The 15,532-nt window shown below is 43.3% G+C and overlaps 1 protein-coding gene across 3 annotated transcripts in view; it reads right to left on the bottom strand.

Moving 5' to 3' along the window:
- Positions 1 to 15,532, bottom strand: part of DOCK2 (dedicator of cytokinesis 2) — a 433,393-nt gene that overhangs the window by 264,835 nt on the left and 153,026 nt on the right. For all 3 annotated transcript variants that reach the window (XM_008015269.3, XM_073010528.1, XM_008015268.3), the window contains exon 26: positions 7,617 to 7,765. In XM_008015269.3, coding sequence (XP_008013460.2) covers positions 7,617 to 7,765 — 149 coding nt within the window. The remainder of the gene's footprint in view (positions 1 to 7,616; positions 7,766 to 15,532) is intronic.

Genomic DNA, 15,532 nt, shown 5'->3' on the forward strand with positions numbered 1-15,532 from the left:
GAATGCACCACAGACAAAAGAATTTCAACAAGCCTCGTCTCCCTGCCTTTTATTTGAAATATGAAGGAGCAGATAGGTTAGAAAAAAACCCTGCTGCTCTTGCAGGGTGGTATTGATTCCTGGGAATTAAATAGTAATACAAACAGGCAGTGGCAGGCTCCCTTCCACCCTGCAGCAGGCAAACTGCCTGGGCTTATCAGAGAACCCAGAGCTCAGAGTGGCCACAGAGGATGCACTTCAGAAGAAGGCGCCCACGCATAGACCGGCAGGGTGGACTGCTTTCCCACACAGGTCAGGGGCAGGACTCTACCGAGAATGCCCTCTAGTCTGGAGGACTCCTGCTCACGCCACAGTCCCCTCCCCTCCCATCGGGATTCTAACAGAGTGCAGATGCTAACGCCCTTTGCTGTCCATATCTGATCCTCTTCAAAGGAGAGGCATGAGTGCGTGTGTGTGTGTCTGTGTATGTCTGTGTAAACATACATGCACCCAAAACCACACATGCATATTCAACGCATTACACAAATCATTCATGGGGGGTGGGGAGCATGTGGAATGGGAGTAGAAGATGGGGATAAAGGGTAAGAAATTGTTAAATAAAATCACAAGAGTCCATTGTTTTGAACTGAGCTACTGCACTAGGCCCAAGATCAAACCAAGATGGAGTCACCTGTACTGTGTGTCATACTAAAATGGGAACTTTAAGGAAGTAGGAAAATCCCCCAAACAGACCATTTTTTCTTAAAAACAGAAGGTTCACAGCAATCAGATGGAAAGGGCATGGTCACCTGAGCTGGCATGATAAGGAAGTCCCCCTGCTTTAACTCTTACAAGTAACCTGATGTTAACCAACCCACGTTTTTGTATCATCCCATTTCCTTCTTCCTGCTCAAGCTAACTTATAATAACCAACTGCTCTGCTGCGCCCAAGAGAGCTCCTTCTGTCTTTTAGATACAAATGCCTGACTCATGAATCACTAATAAGAGTCAATTAGAACACTAAAATCAATCCGATACCATTTTGTTTTATGACAGAATACACACGCAAGTACACACACAGAACAGGGGAGGAGCTTGCACAGACCAATGAAGATGATCTGTCATGAACTCAGGAGTGTGATTAATTCAACCCTGTGCACCTGATATCTAAAGAAGGCAAACAGAAGAATACCCTGCTAGCACTCAGCGCACAAGACCCCAGGGAGAAATCAGCCCCTGCCATTAATTGGAGTGAGACATATTCATTCATTTATTCCTTCCTTCAGATAGCTTCAAGAGCCAGGCATTGTGCTGGGGTGGGGTGGGCGGGGGGTGGAGCAGCAAGATCTCTCTCCTCACAGCACTTCGGTTTCTGCAGACAGACAGAAAAGTCCACAGAGGGTGACAACACAGGTGCCACAACGGAGCAAGCATGAGCTGCTCCTAGGACCACAAGAGACGTAGGGGAGAGGATTAGAGAAGGCTTCCCAGGAGAGAGATATTCAACCTGACTTCTGAGGGTAAGGTAGGATTTAGCTAGGCTAAGAGCAGAGGTGATGCATTCAGGCAGTGTGAACGGCACTCCGCCGCAGTGAGAAGTGAGAGAGTGCTGCACAAGCAAGGAATTGAAAGAATTGTCATGGAACCAGAGCATAGACAGTACAAGTGGGATGGGAGAGACTGAAGCTGAAAGCATACACTCTGTGAAGTCAGGGGGTATGCTTTGCTCTCTGAGCTTCCCTGAGCTTCCTCACTCAAAGCCTTCTGTTACACAGGAGAGAATAACACAAAATCATTGGTGCTGGGATATCAGGGTGCACACATGGTCGTGAAAACACAGACAAGGAAGTCCCTAATTCTGCCTGCGGGCAGAGGGGAAGGGAAGGAAGAGGGAATGGAATTGAGAAAATCTCAGAAAGGAAGTATTATCTGAGCTGAACCCAAAACGAGTTTAGGATTCTACCTGCAGAGAAAGATGAGAAATTGGAAGAGCATTTCAAGCAAGAGACACTGCATTCAGCAAAAGCAAAAGCCTCCCAACCGGTGTCTAAGTTGTGAATAAAAATATCAAAACCTGGCTGGGTGCAGTGGCTCACACCTGTAATCCCAGCACTGCAGTGGCTCACACCTGTAATCCCAGCACTTTGGGAGGCGGAGGTGTGCAGATCACTTAAGGTCAGGAGTTCGAGACCAGCCTGGCTAACATGGTAAAATGCCGTCTCAATTAAAAATACAAAAATTAGCTAGGAGCAGTGGCTGGCACCTGTAATCTCAGCTACTCAGGAGGCTGAGGCACAAGAATTGCTTGAGCCCGGGAGGTGGAGGTTGCAGTGAGCTGAGATCACACCACTGAACTCCAGCCTGGGCAACAGAATGAGACCCCATCTCAAAACAAAACAAAACAAAATCAGAACCCTCAAATCATTCATGACTAATAGAGTACCTTGGTAGACCCCCCACTCAGGCTTAGCCAATAGACTCAAATAATTTTTTTAAAAAAGATGATTCTGGGGATTCCCTATGTCCACAATTCAGATACAATCGACACCTTTTCCTCTTGAGAATTAGGAGTCATCTTTACCCACTTTAAGACTGCTAAGCAGAGTAGCAAACAATGACTCTCCCTTTTTTTGAGGAATGAAACATAAAAGCAACAACCCTGTCTTAAGAGGGGAAAAACCAACTCCCTCCGGGTCTGGAGCAATATTAAATTTTATCAGTTACTCAGCAGCCAGCAAAGCACAGAACGAAGCCAGTGTGAAACCGCCCTTCAAAGTAACTGGAGTTGACAACTAAACTTGCTCAGTGACGGGGAGAAAATGAGTTAATAGAGGAAGAAGTCAGGCCTTTTATCCTTCACCTGAGCTGGTCCCTTTTATATGCTAAGAGGCCAGGAGCAAGCTGGGTGAGACAATTCAACACTAGCATTAAAAAAAAAATCAACACCCAGGCTAAGGCAGACATCTCCCCTTGAGTCCTACCATGACACCCAGGGTTTCAAAGAATAAGGTTGGCCTGCTGCTCTGAGCTGTAAGTACCCAAACAATGACAGTATTGAAGACAAGCATCCTCTCCCATTCCCCAAACACACAACGCCCCGCAAATGGAAGCTTGCCATCCTGCAATATAATTGCTAAATTTCCACATGTGGTTCTACCGTGGGCAACGGCTCCAGCAGGTGGACGTAGTCTCTATGCTTGGGGTGGGACAATGTGTTGTTCCATGATGTCAACTAAAAGCCAGTAAAAATGGCTATGCTGTTGTCAGCAGAGAAGGTCCAAACAACCAGGAGAAAAACCCAGAACATTTGCTCTGGGGGCTTTTTTTATTTGTTTTCATCTAAATGTTCAATTTTGAGAAGTTGGCACCTGTAGAAAGCAAACAGCACATTCTACGGTCTGAATTTTCAAAGTTGGATCTTTGCATATTCCGTGTCCCTTCTATCACATGAAAATGAATTTATGGGTACAAATTAATGTGTTTGAAATATTTGCCATTTTATGGTTTATTAAATGCATATTGGAAGATGCTAGATTTTATAGACTGGACAGGGCTCTTAAATTAAGAAAGTAAAGAACTGAGAATGAGCCCAGCTATTCCTCTATTTCCAGTGAATACCAAAGGAAAAAAGAAAATAGGTCAAATTAGAGCAATGGTTTCTGAGCATGGTCTCTACACTAGTAGCATCAACAGCACCTGGGAACTTGATAGAAAAATAAGTTACTGGACGCCTGGACCCCACCGTCCAGACTAATGATCAGAAATGTGTTTTAACAGCTCCTCCAGGTTACTGGGGGTGCCTGCTCAGGTTTGAGACCTGCACTACAACTGTGGCTCTTCACATTGGCTGACAGCATCACTTCATAATCATCACCTTCTCATTGCAATGCCCCACCAACCCCAGACCAATTCAATCAGAATACCTGGGACAGGGGCCTAGGTATTACTGCTTTTGATGCAAGACTTTTCTTCTCAGTCACTTTGCAAGCCGGGGACCCCCAGTCAGTGACGCCCTGCCCAGGCCTCGCTCAGCCCATCCAGCTCACCATCTATGTTATAGCTTGTACCCATGTTCAGCGGTTCCTGATCTCTTGTGCCGCACCCAAGAAGAATGAGGATACATGGGACAATGAAGGGTGAGGAGGGTGGAGAATAATTTTCTTGAGCAGTGAAAACGGTTTTCACTGGGGCAGGGGGTACATAGTAGGGGGTGGGGGCGGCACTGGTTCCCCTACCCCAAGGTTGGAAAGTTGTACCCGCCCTGTCCCTCCCCACACCTTGTGTGACTGGCTCTGATGGACTCAGAATGGGGACTGTCGATTGGTTTGTGAGTAGGCAAAAAAAGGTTAAAGTGAAGACAACCCTCAAAGGTGGGCATGACAGTGTAGAAAACCAATTAGGAAAAGGTAAGTTTATGTAAAATAAGTGAAGGCTGGGGATTAATCAGAGGAAAGTGTGCCAAACAGTAAGACAAGTTCTCAGTCCAGTCTGAGGATTTAACATATAGCTTGGCTTTCAGGTTTTAAACTGTCTTTGGCTTAGAGATGGGGTTTTACCAGGGACCCGCCCCTATCTGCCTACCCATTTGGCTGCCTCCTGCTGGTTTGACTTTTAAAAAGCTCCCCAGGTGGCTTGTAATCCCAGCACTTTGGGAGGGCAAGGCAGGAGGATCACTTGAAGCCAGGGGTTTGAGACCAGTCTGGGCAATATAGTGAGACCCTGTCTCTACAAATTAATTAAGTAACTAACCAAGTGTGGTGCTGGTACCTATAGTTCTATCTACTCAGGAGGCAGAAGCAGAAACCTGGCATAAAAATAAATAAAATAAAACCTCTCGAGGCAATATGACTATGCAGGCAATGAGGCAATGTTGAGAGCCGCTATATGCTAGAACATGAGAAATTTAGATTAGGTACTTTTGGGCCTCTGATTTTCAGTTTAGCTCAAAGTAATCATGGCTACCGAATGCCTCCTATTCATTGAAAAAGCTTTTGAGAAGAGAAGAGAGATTTCCATCTTCATGAGTTGGAGAGGTGAGATGTGAAGCTCACCAAAAGCATCAAAATTTGTACCAAATTCAATGGTGATAACAGTATTTAATAACCCATCCAGCAAAGACCGTTGCTCACCCGGAGAAAGGGGTGGGTTAGTCCCCACAGTCAGAATTCATTATAAAAGCACTGCACTCAGAGGCGGGAAAGAGTGACACGCACCTCCCACACACCTCAAGTCCAGATGCCACAATCCCCCATGGGGAGCTCAGAGCCTCCCACTCACTTCTTGGCTTTGAAGCCCTAAGTACTGAGGGTGTGTGAGACAGCAGCCTCTTCTCACCAGTGTCTGATGTCAGGGAATGTGCAAAATGATGACAGCCTGTCAGGGTAGAACTCTAGGAGGCCACTCCCCTGGGATGGACAGAGCCGCAGCATCCTGCTTCACAAATAACCGTGAACTGGGGTCATCCCGCTACCAAACCAGGAACCTGACAATTAGCACATCATAACTGGGTCCCTCAAACTGGGGGACACTGACATATTCCCAAGGATCCACATTTTTCTCCATTAAAAGGGATCTGAGCATTACTAAAATGTAAAAAACATTGTGGATTGGCTTTTCAACAGAAAGAGGCAAACTTTTTTTAGAGAGAGAGACAGGGTCTGCTCTGTCACCTGGGCTGAAGTGCAGTGGCAAGATCGCAGCTCATGGAAACCTTGAACTCCTGGCCTCAAGTAATCCTCCTCCCTGGGCCACCCAAAATGCTGGGATCACAGGCATGATCAACCTCCCTGACTGAGGCAATATTATATAGGATGTTACCACAGAAATAATCGGCAAACCCTCATGTTTCTACACTATGAGTAAGACTGAAATCTCCCTTTAAAAAAACAATTTTTAAAAAGATCAAATAGCTAAGACTGGAACCAGCTCAACAGCTAGCTACTGAATGTCCTTATAGAAACATCATCACCCTAACATCATTATCTGAATGAATCTTGAATATCTAAGCTCTTGGTTATTATACTGTCTTTCCATTAAATGAGGTAGGAGTAGAAAGAAAAAGAGAAGAAAAAGACCATGACTTTATATCCCCCATGCCTGTGATTACTCAGAGTCTGAATCAGACTGACCTCGGTTTGAATTTTGACCCTGACATTTATTTGCTCTATTTATTTGGCCTCAAATGTTAATGAAGTCTATGAATTTCAAGTTTTTCATCTCTAAAATGGGAATGATAAGCCTTAGTACCTAGGATCAGGGTGAGCAGACAGAATGTGCAGATTGCATTTAGCCCAGTGCCTAGAAACCAACAAATAAAGTAGAGCTATGATCATTATTCACCACTGAACACTAGCTGAAGTTTCACCTCCTTTGTGTAGGCTTCCTTGACAAAAATGCTTACACATAAACACATACACACCCATATATCCTTTGTAGCTCTTGTACCCCAAATACGCATCTAGATTTTAGTCATTATATATCAGGGACAGGTTTTTTTGTTCCCAGTGCCTAGCGCACACTGGGTATATCATATGTATTAATATTTCTGCATGAATGAATGAATGAATGAAGCAAGCTATGCATATGTAGTAATAAGACAAGAAGCAGCTTAATTGGGATGGTGGAAGAGACAGGAGAGGCAGCATGCAAGGAAATTGATCATAATGGTTGACTATGGATCTGACCAGTAAAGGAACATTGCTCTGCGGAGTTTTCGAATTACAATCATAGACACAGTTCATTTAGAAAGCTCTTCTCTGAGGATGTTCTAGGGAGGAGACAGAAAAAGGCAAGGCTCACACCAACACTTAGAAAAAAGTGTATTGGTTATTTGGGTCTATGTAGTCCTCTGAAGCCAGTCCCATCTAAGGACTGAGTACCTCCTGGACATTACTCAAGGACAAAGAGGAGCTGCCAGAGGAACCTGGGTCAGATCAAGCACCCTCCTTCCATCTTTTAATGCTTAAGAATTCCAGGCCTGGGTCTAATCACTACCTCTCAGTCTTCACCACTTCATCTGGCTTACCTTCTGCAGATTCAGCCCTTTGGAAGCCCACCGCTTACTCCCACTGACACTTTCCTTTGGTTTCCATCCCCGGCTAATCTCTGAATGACGTCTACAAAACATACAATGACTTCATGGCCACCACCATCCCACTCCATGCCCTATCTCTGGAATCTGAGCCCTGGCAATCTGCTCATCCAGGAAGAGGCTTAATCATTTTTGCCATTTCAAAAGGTAACTGAAGAAACAAAACCCAAGTAAATCAGCTAAGAAAGCAGACACGAGAGTTTTCTTGGCTGTCTAGGCATAGGAAACTCTTCCTCCCATCCCTGCAAACTAGGGCATGAGTACATGGACAAGCCATCTAAAAAGGCTGCAATAATGTCTATACCCACATTCTGAGAAAGCCTCGCCGACAAGACACACAGTGACAAAATGCTACATGATTGACTCTAGTCCCCTAGCCATCCTTCACAGCAATGGGGGTTAGTCACAGGAAAAGTAGGCCTGCTGAGCAAGCCGTTGACTTTTATCTTTAGACTCTAGCTGCTATCCATCAGCATCAATATTTCACAATTTAATCAACTTAGCCCTAGTCTAAGTCCAGGATATCTACATCATCAGGAGGACTCACCACATCCTGATAGCTAAGGACTTCCAAGATGCTGTTGAGCAATTCAACGCAGTACTTCTTCTCCAGGACCTGGTGTTGCATCTCATCCTTCTGCTCCAGCAGCTCCTTTAGCTCTTTGGTGATGACAGGAAGCAGAATGTCCCGGCATTCTGGAATAAAGACAGTTCAGAGGCATGTAGAATTCCTCATTTTTTAGTTTCTTTTCTTTCATATATGCATATAATTTTTCATTAAATAAATAGTTCATGAAGACATTCTCCTTGTAAAAAATTAAATTATTAAAGATTAGGTTAAGATTTCCTGAGAACATCATTCATAATTCTAGTCCCTTTTCTAACCCTTTCTACCCAGAGGCAACCAGTTATTCTAATATGTATATTCTAATATATTCTATATATTTTATATATACACATACATATAAAATGTGCCATATGAAATATCTAGTGTTGTTTTAACTTTGCGTTTAAGTCATATACTGTGATTATAAACTTCCAAGATCCTTTTATACAATTTTACTTATCTGTTTATCAGTATAAAACATACAGTTATTCTGGCTTTGTTTCCATTTTATACAAGGGGACCATGATGTATATATTACTCTGAGCCTTGACTTTTTTTCATGCACTAATATTTCTTGGAGCACTTTCAATATTATTACATTTAGGGACAAACTTAGTTATTTTTAACTGTTTTATAGTACTCTTTATTATGGATGTATTTTTCTATTCAGCCCATACCTGTACTATTGGACATTTTTCACTGGTACAGACAGTACAAAATGAACAACCTTCCATTTGCATCCTTGTGCATATTGCTTTCATTTACCAGCCTGGCCAACATAGCGAAAACCCATCTCTAGAAATACAAAAATTAGCTGGGGATGGTGGCGTGCACCTGTAATCCCAGCTATTTAGGAGGCTGAGGCAGGAGAATCGCTTGAACCCAGGAAATGGAGGTTGCGGTGAGCTGAGATGATGCCACTGCACTCCAGCCTGGGTAACAGAGTGAGACTCCATCTCAAAAAACAGAAAGAAAGAAATGAAAACTCTTGCAGAGAAGGGTATGTCTCTTGATATTGCTGTTTCAGGGAAATTTCTGGAAGGTTCTGAAGCCCTTCACAGCTTTGTCTCCATATTTCCCTTGAAAACAGAAACCTTGAGGGGAAAAAAAAAAAAGAATCCCAAAATGTGTCAAGCTGCCCCCACTCAGATGCTGCTTGAGCTGCAATGTGAATCATACACACCAGGATTTCATTTTAATTCAATCTAACAAATAGATATTGGACATCTTTAATGTGGAAGATACTCTCTTTATGGAGGTACAGAGATAAGATGTGGTTCTTGCCCATTAGGTACTTAAAAAGTGACAGAGGTGATTACAGGAAAAAAAAAAAAAAAAAAAAGCAAAACCAATGAACAATGGTAGAAATTAGAATAAGTCTAAGTTCAGAAGAGGTAGAGGACATCTCTTATTCTGTCAGCCCAAGAGCTACCACCCACTCCTTCTGGCACAGCACCCTGGCTGTATGTGGGGGAGCCATACTGTCATGGGCTATAATCCTGAGAAGCTGTCATAGGCTCCCTGCCTTCCCGTGGAGAAGGGCTGGACACCTGGCCCCAATTAGGATGGCCTCCTGAAATCCGAATCTTGAGGGAATGTTCATAACGATAACTGCCAATGGTACTAATACACAGTATTTTGAGTGCTTACAATGTACCAGGCACTGTTGCAAGTGTCCTGCATGAATCATCTCAGTAAATTCTCCTAGTGACTACGGGAGGTAGATAACATTATTTCCCCATTTTGCTGATGAGGAATCAAAGGGACTTGTCATGTGTACACAGCTAGTAAGTGGTAAATCCAGCCCGACTGCAGAGACTGCTCTTATGCACTACATGAAACGTGCAGTCTTGGCTGGGCATGGTGGCTCACACCTGTAATCTCAGCACTTTGGGAGGCCGAGGCGGGTAGATCATGTGAGGTCAGGAGTGTGAGACCAGCCTGGCCAATATGGTGAAACCCTACGTCTACTAAAATAAATAAATAAATAAATAAATAAATAAATAAATAAATAAGAGCTAAAACTAGCTGGGCGTGGTGGGCACCTGTAATCCCAGTGACTCAGGAGGCTGAGGCAGGAGAATAGCTTAAACCAGGGAGGCGGAAATTGCAATGAGCCAAGATCACAGCACTGCACTCCAGCCTGGGCAACAGAGCAAGACTCCATCTCAAAAAAAAAAAAAAAAAAAGAAAAAGAAAAGAAAAGAAAAGAGAAATGTGCAGTCTCTCAGGCTCTGCTGTTATCACAGAAGTGCCCCAAGGAGGCTGCCCGGGGGGCATGCTGAGTCCCCTCTCCCTCCAAGACTCGGAGTCTCTCCTCTCTGATAACTAGTTCCCCAGCATTTCCTCTGATTCTTTGGATTGCTCCCTTTCTTCTAAATACATTTGTGTTTACTTAAATTTACCAGAGTAGGATTCTGCTGCTTGAAACCAAAGAGTCCCAACTGATAGAGTCACAAAACACATTGAGTGCTTCAGAAGCCCTCTCATGAGCTCTGGTCAGAAGGTTCATAGAAGACTTTATAGGATCTAACAGAGTATGTCCCTTCTCTCAGAGCCCAATCTTAGTTTTTAATTAAATTCCAGTAAGTGTAATTCATGTCCATTCATCCCACTAAGGAGTAAGCTCCATGAGAGCTGAACTAAATTTCAAGTGCCTGATACAGTACCTGGATCATAGGAGTGAGTCAGTAAATCTTGGCTGAAGGAATGGAGGAGGTGGCATTTGAGATAGTCCGTGACACGTGGATAACATTTCAATAGGAAGAGTGAGGACTTAGAGAACATTTGGTGATTTAGAGAACATAAATCTAGGGTTATATTCTCTTGGAAGGAGAATAATGAAAGATAACACTTAAAAGAAGTGTTCTTAATTGCAACGAAGTGTCAGTTCTATGGAAACAGAAAATTATAGATGACAAAAATTTTCATTCTGCTTTGCTTAAAATTGTAGATAAAATCATAGGTCACAGCTTTAATGATACTTTATGAGAAATTTGCACTGAAGAAATATATTGTTGGGGCTGGGCATGGTAGCTCACACCTATAATTGCATCACTCGAGCCCAGGAGTTCAAGACCAGCCTGGGCAACATAGGAAGACCCCATCTCTACCAAAAATTTAAAAATTAGCTGGGCATAGTGATGCATGCCTGTAGTCCCAGCTACTCAGGAGGCTGAAGTGAGAAAAGCAGAGCCCAGGAAGTAAAGGCTGCATTTAGCCATGATCACACCGCTACACACCAGCCTGGGCAACAGGGTGAGACCCAGTCTCAAAAGAAAAAAAAAAAAAACCACTTGTTGGTCTAAGGACTTTTGAGAGTACAATATATTGATTAGCCATTACCCTTTGTTTAGAATGATAAGGGAGAAAGTTGGAGAAAATATATTAATTTATCTATTACCCTATTACTTAAGTTAAATATTCAGTCCATATCTTGCCATTAAAAAGTTGAGATTTTCATCCAGATGTATTTATTAAGCAGGGTAAAAAAAAGTCTTATAATATTCATTAAAAAGTTTATTTTAAAAGTTATCTTCTCTTTATCTCCTTCTGCCTGGCTAAAAGTTATCTTCAAAAGGATATGAACTTGTAACTTTGCAATGTTTTGTTTGCTAGAGGGAAATTAAGTGTTGAAATTCTTGTTGTAGAAAAACTAGGTGAGTTCATCTGAAGTGGTAAATGCTTTGTCATTGGAAGACGAATAACTTCCCTAACTTAATGATACTTCCCAATTATGCTTGCGTTGATGTGATAACAGCCCAACCAGAAGATAAAAATTGTGCATTATCTTATTAAGTTAGATAAAGGTGGTAAAGTCTTCCTCTTTGAAAAGTGAAATAAGAGATTCTAAAAAGGAGATTTAAAATACAGCAGAAAGTCTTGTTTTTCCACAGTCCTCTGGGTAAAAGGGAGTCACCAAAAGATGTGCCTTCAGGAAATCTGTGTCACTGCAGTGAAGATGCCATGGTGATGACAATCCAGGTGATAACAATGAATATAAGAGTGTGTGGGTTGTCCCCTAGATTCCTAGCTTCTGACATAACGAATTTGGATTCTGCCGAAGCTAAAGATTTGATAAGCCCTTGAAGCAAGGTAGTAAAAAACAAATCAAGTGTGGTCAATTGCCTTGAGCTTAAAGTACAAGATGATAATGTTTTAAGGCTTAAAATAGCTTTTTGTGACTCAAGATTAAAATTATTTAAAACTCTCCCCACCTGTAAAATAGGGTCAGTAGGACCTATAGGAAGGAGCCACGTAAAGGCAGATCAAGAACTAACCCATTCACACATTGAACTAATTCTTTCAGTCAGTCATTCTACACATATATTGAAGGCTTACTGTGTGCCAGTCACTATTCTAGGGTGGAAAGGAATGACCAGGGGTTAACTCCCCATCACTGCACAGAGCCAATGGAGATAAGAAGCAGACTTGAGTAGACAGGAAAAACACTTAGTACCTTTACACCTTAGGAGTGGCAACCTATTAGGAGCGGTCATAAAACAGAGCTGTGGAATAACCGAGGTCAGGGTTTTCCTTAAAAGGTCATTCTGTTAGCACTGTAGTTGAGATACCTCACATAAATCCCATTACTAAGATATGAATCTAAGGAAAAAGCCACTCAGGAGATTTTAGATATGAAAGATCTCCTTGGGAAATCACGGACTTTAAATCCTACTTAAAATTGAACTAAGCTAGTAGATTTTTCATGGAAAAGTCTGATAGTAAGTTCTCCATCTCTAGAAGTATTCAAGTAGTAAGTTGAGTCTATAGATAGGCACGAGGAAGAGGTAAAGTATCAGATGAAGGGATAAAGTGAATGATTTATTAAAGCCACATCCAAAATTCTAGGATTCTATAAAACATAGGTTCCAAGGAAGTTGCAGGAGGAAGGATATATTTGCTAGGTGGAAAGACAGTGGATGTTTGCCTTGCTCACAAAGTACTGAGGCTGTGGGAGCTGCAGACCAGGCATTAGGAGAAGCAATAGTTTATCAAGCTGAAAGGCAGACGCTTTACAGATTCTCAAAACCAGCATCCCCATAAGATGGAGGCTCATGGTGTGGAGAGTCAGCAAGATTTTCACTGAAGTGGCCATTAATAACACGGTCTGTTTTTCAGAAGGTACTCTGTCTTCTCTTTAACCATGATTTCTCAGAAATGTCTGGCTCCTCTGTTTGTAGATGAAATAATTTTTCTCATTTGTAATTGGAGCTGTGAAATTATATTAGTCTGTAAAGCTCCAGGAAGCAGCATTTCTAAATTGCTGCTTGATTATCAAACCAACAAACACAAATGGTTTTGAAGATAAATAGTGCAAACCCTGAAATCAATCTTCATAGGCAGAGGTAATGAATGTCAGAGACCTGCACACCCAGGCTGGGTTCCTGCCTTACGTATCCAATGTCTGACAAAGGCTGGGAGACTTGCCACCAAGTGACAGGTCCAAATTATAATTCAGACCAGCCATGGGAGAATCTGCAGAACTACTCAACTCCTTGGGTTTTAATCGAAAGGGTTTTCTTTGTCCAAGTGACTGCAGAGAGGAAGATGCAGTATTTCTGGGTTCTGGGTCCTCCCTTAGAAAAGTTTTGTCATGCAGCAGTCAGTGCTACCTACCTGAATGCATAGCCTTCTTGAAGTGTGGTGTGCTTTTGCAATTATTTGATGGCTCACGGACACTTCAAATAAGAGGACCCTTTTCTTCACCTGCTCCTCACCAGTATCAGCCCCATTGGAAGAACTAAATGAAAATTCTTTGTCAGTTTGGAAAACCACCTTGACGTGCATCCAGCCAAAATCACATCTGCGACCACAGCCACAATCCAACTCCAGCAGGAAACACTCCTAAAAACCATATCTGAATTGACCCTCTTCCCCACAAGTCTGTTCTTTCTCCTTTGCTGTCTCTTGAGAGTGAGGACACCCCCAGTCACACAGTCAACCAAGCAAAGAGATTGTCTTTGAGTTCTTCTTCTCTTTACATCAGCATCTAATCCATTATGAAGTTATGCCCATTCTACCCTCAAGCCAACTTCCTCCACGTTCTGTGTCAAGTCTCCTAACCACCTTCCCTGCTCCCTGCACAGGAGTCCCTTGTGGTCAGCAAATTCTTCAGTAACTTCCTATTGCCCTCAGGATGAGTATTCTCAACTCTCTGGCATGGATGGAGGCCATCTGTGAGCAAGTTTTTCCCTTAACTCATCGTGGGCGCTCACCACTTGCCACTTCTCCACCTCCCTCTCTCTATTCCAACCACAAACTCTCTCCTTCTCCTAAATTTTCGCATGTTATTTTCTTTGCCTAGAATGCTCTTGTCCAGCCCATCTTCTCCTGACTTCTTCCCTTCTAGCTCCTAACTTAGACGTGAAATCCTCTAGGATGATTTTCCTGACACCCCAACTCTGCCTTGGGTGACTCTTCTTCATTCCTATGGTACCCATAATATATTTCAACGTATTTCCATCTTACCATTTATCACACAATATGGTCATTGTCTGTGTAACAGGAAAACCAGTGAGATTCTTGCTGTCATCCCATAAATGAAAGTAAGGCCCAAGCTGTAGTTGGGGTACACCATCATCCCTCCAGGTTTTTTGAGAGGTACCAGTTCAGGACCAGCCCTACACCAATCCACATGCACTCACTCAGAACTAACAGAAGGTCAGCAGTGGCCTTTGGATATAATGCAATTTCCATGGGATATGCCATTACCCCTCTCCTCCACGAAACACATGTTGAGAGAAGGAGAACCCAAAGAGTCACTCATAAAACATAAGACAAGATGGACACTATATCCCTGCTAGGGAAATGCTTGCCAATCTGTGAACCCAGGTACATCCTGGTCCCCCCATCAGAATACAGATTTTAGGACATTCTGAAGTATAGTGCGCTGTACTTTTCTAGCCCCTCTCTTACTGCTGGGGAAGAAGGTTAAACATAAGCAATGCATCTGTGTCAGGGCTCAGTCACATCCTCAGCATGAGTGCCCATGTTTCTAAGCCTGACTATGGCAGCCTGCACTTGGAATCTCATTCCACTCACATCCAGCCTCTGACTTTGTCACCAGTGTGTGTTAATCGACTCTTCAATCCTGTTCCATTTTTCACAGACTTTAAGGTGAAACTCATTCGGCTTTGGCCAAGTTCCTATTGACTGAAAGTCGAATTCCCCTCAGCTCAACTCTCTTGGAGGACTGGCAATGGGGAAGCAGGGGTGGCCACAGATGTCACAGCTCACCCTGCCCTCCCCCTGTAATTGAAACCCCAAATTCTCCCAGGCAGGGCTGCCCAGTGTAAACCCAGCGCTGCTCTGCCAGGCTGCTTTTCTTCTGTTCGGTTTGTGAGCATTTGCAGATGTTGAAAGCCACTTGCTTGGATCAACTGGACAACCAGGTGACAGGATGAAGAGAATCTTCTAGGGGCCTGTGAAGACCACTTCATACAGGGCAGTCAAGGAAGGCCTTGCTGAGCCGGACACACTTGAGCTGGGACCTGAAGCGAGAGAAGGGAGCTGCATGCACTGATCTAGAGGAAAGGGCCTGGAAAGGCACTGGGATGGAAATCTGCAGACCTTGGAGGAATGAAGTGGACACGAGTGTGGCTGGGTTGCAGGAAACAGGGGTTTAATGTGAGATGATAAATTTGGAGAAGTTGCCAGGGCCAGGTCTCATCAGGCCCTGTGGCCCATGGTAAAAAGTTTGATTCCCGGGTAGTGATAAACACTTTTCGTTTTTGTGTTTTTAATAGTGGCCCTAGAGAGGAAGGTGGGAAAATACTGAGGAGGCTTTCTGTAGAGGTAAAGAAGGGGTCTTGTATTTATTGCACCCTCACTGTCTATCAGGCATTCTCTCTACA

The sequence above is a fragment of the Chlorocebus sabaeus genome, chromosome 23, assembly GCF_047675955.1.
Source record: "Chlorocebus sabaeus isolate Y175 chromosome 23, mChlSab1.0.hap1, whole genome shotgun sequence".
Taxonomy (NCBI): Eukaryota; Metazoa; Chordata; class Mammalia; order Primates; family Cercopithecidae; genus Chlorocebus; species Chlorocebus sabaeus.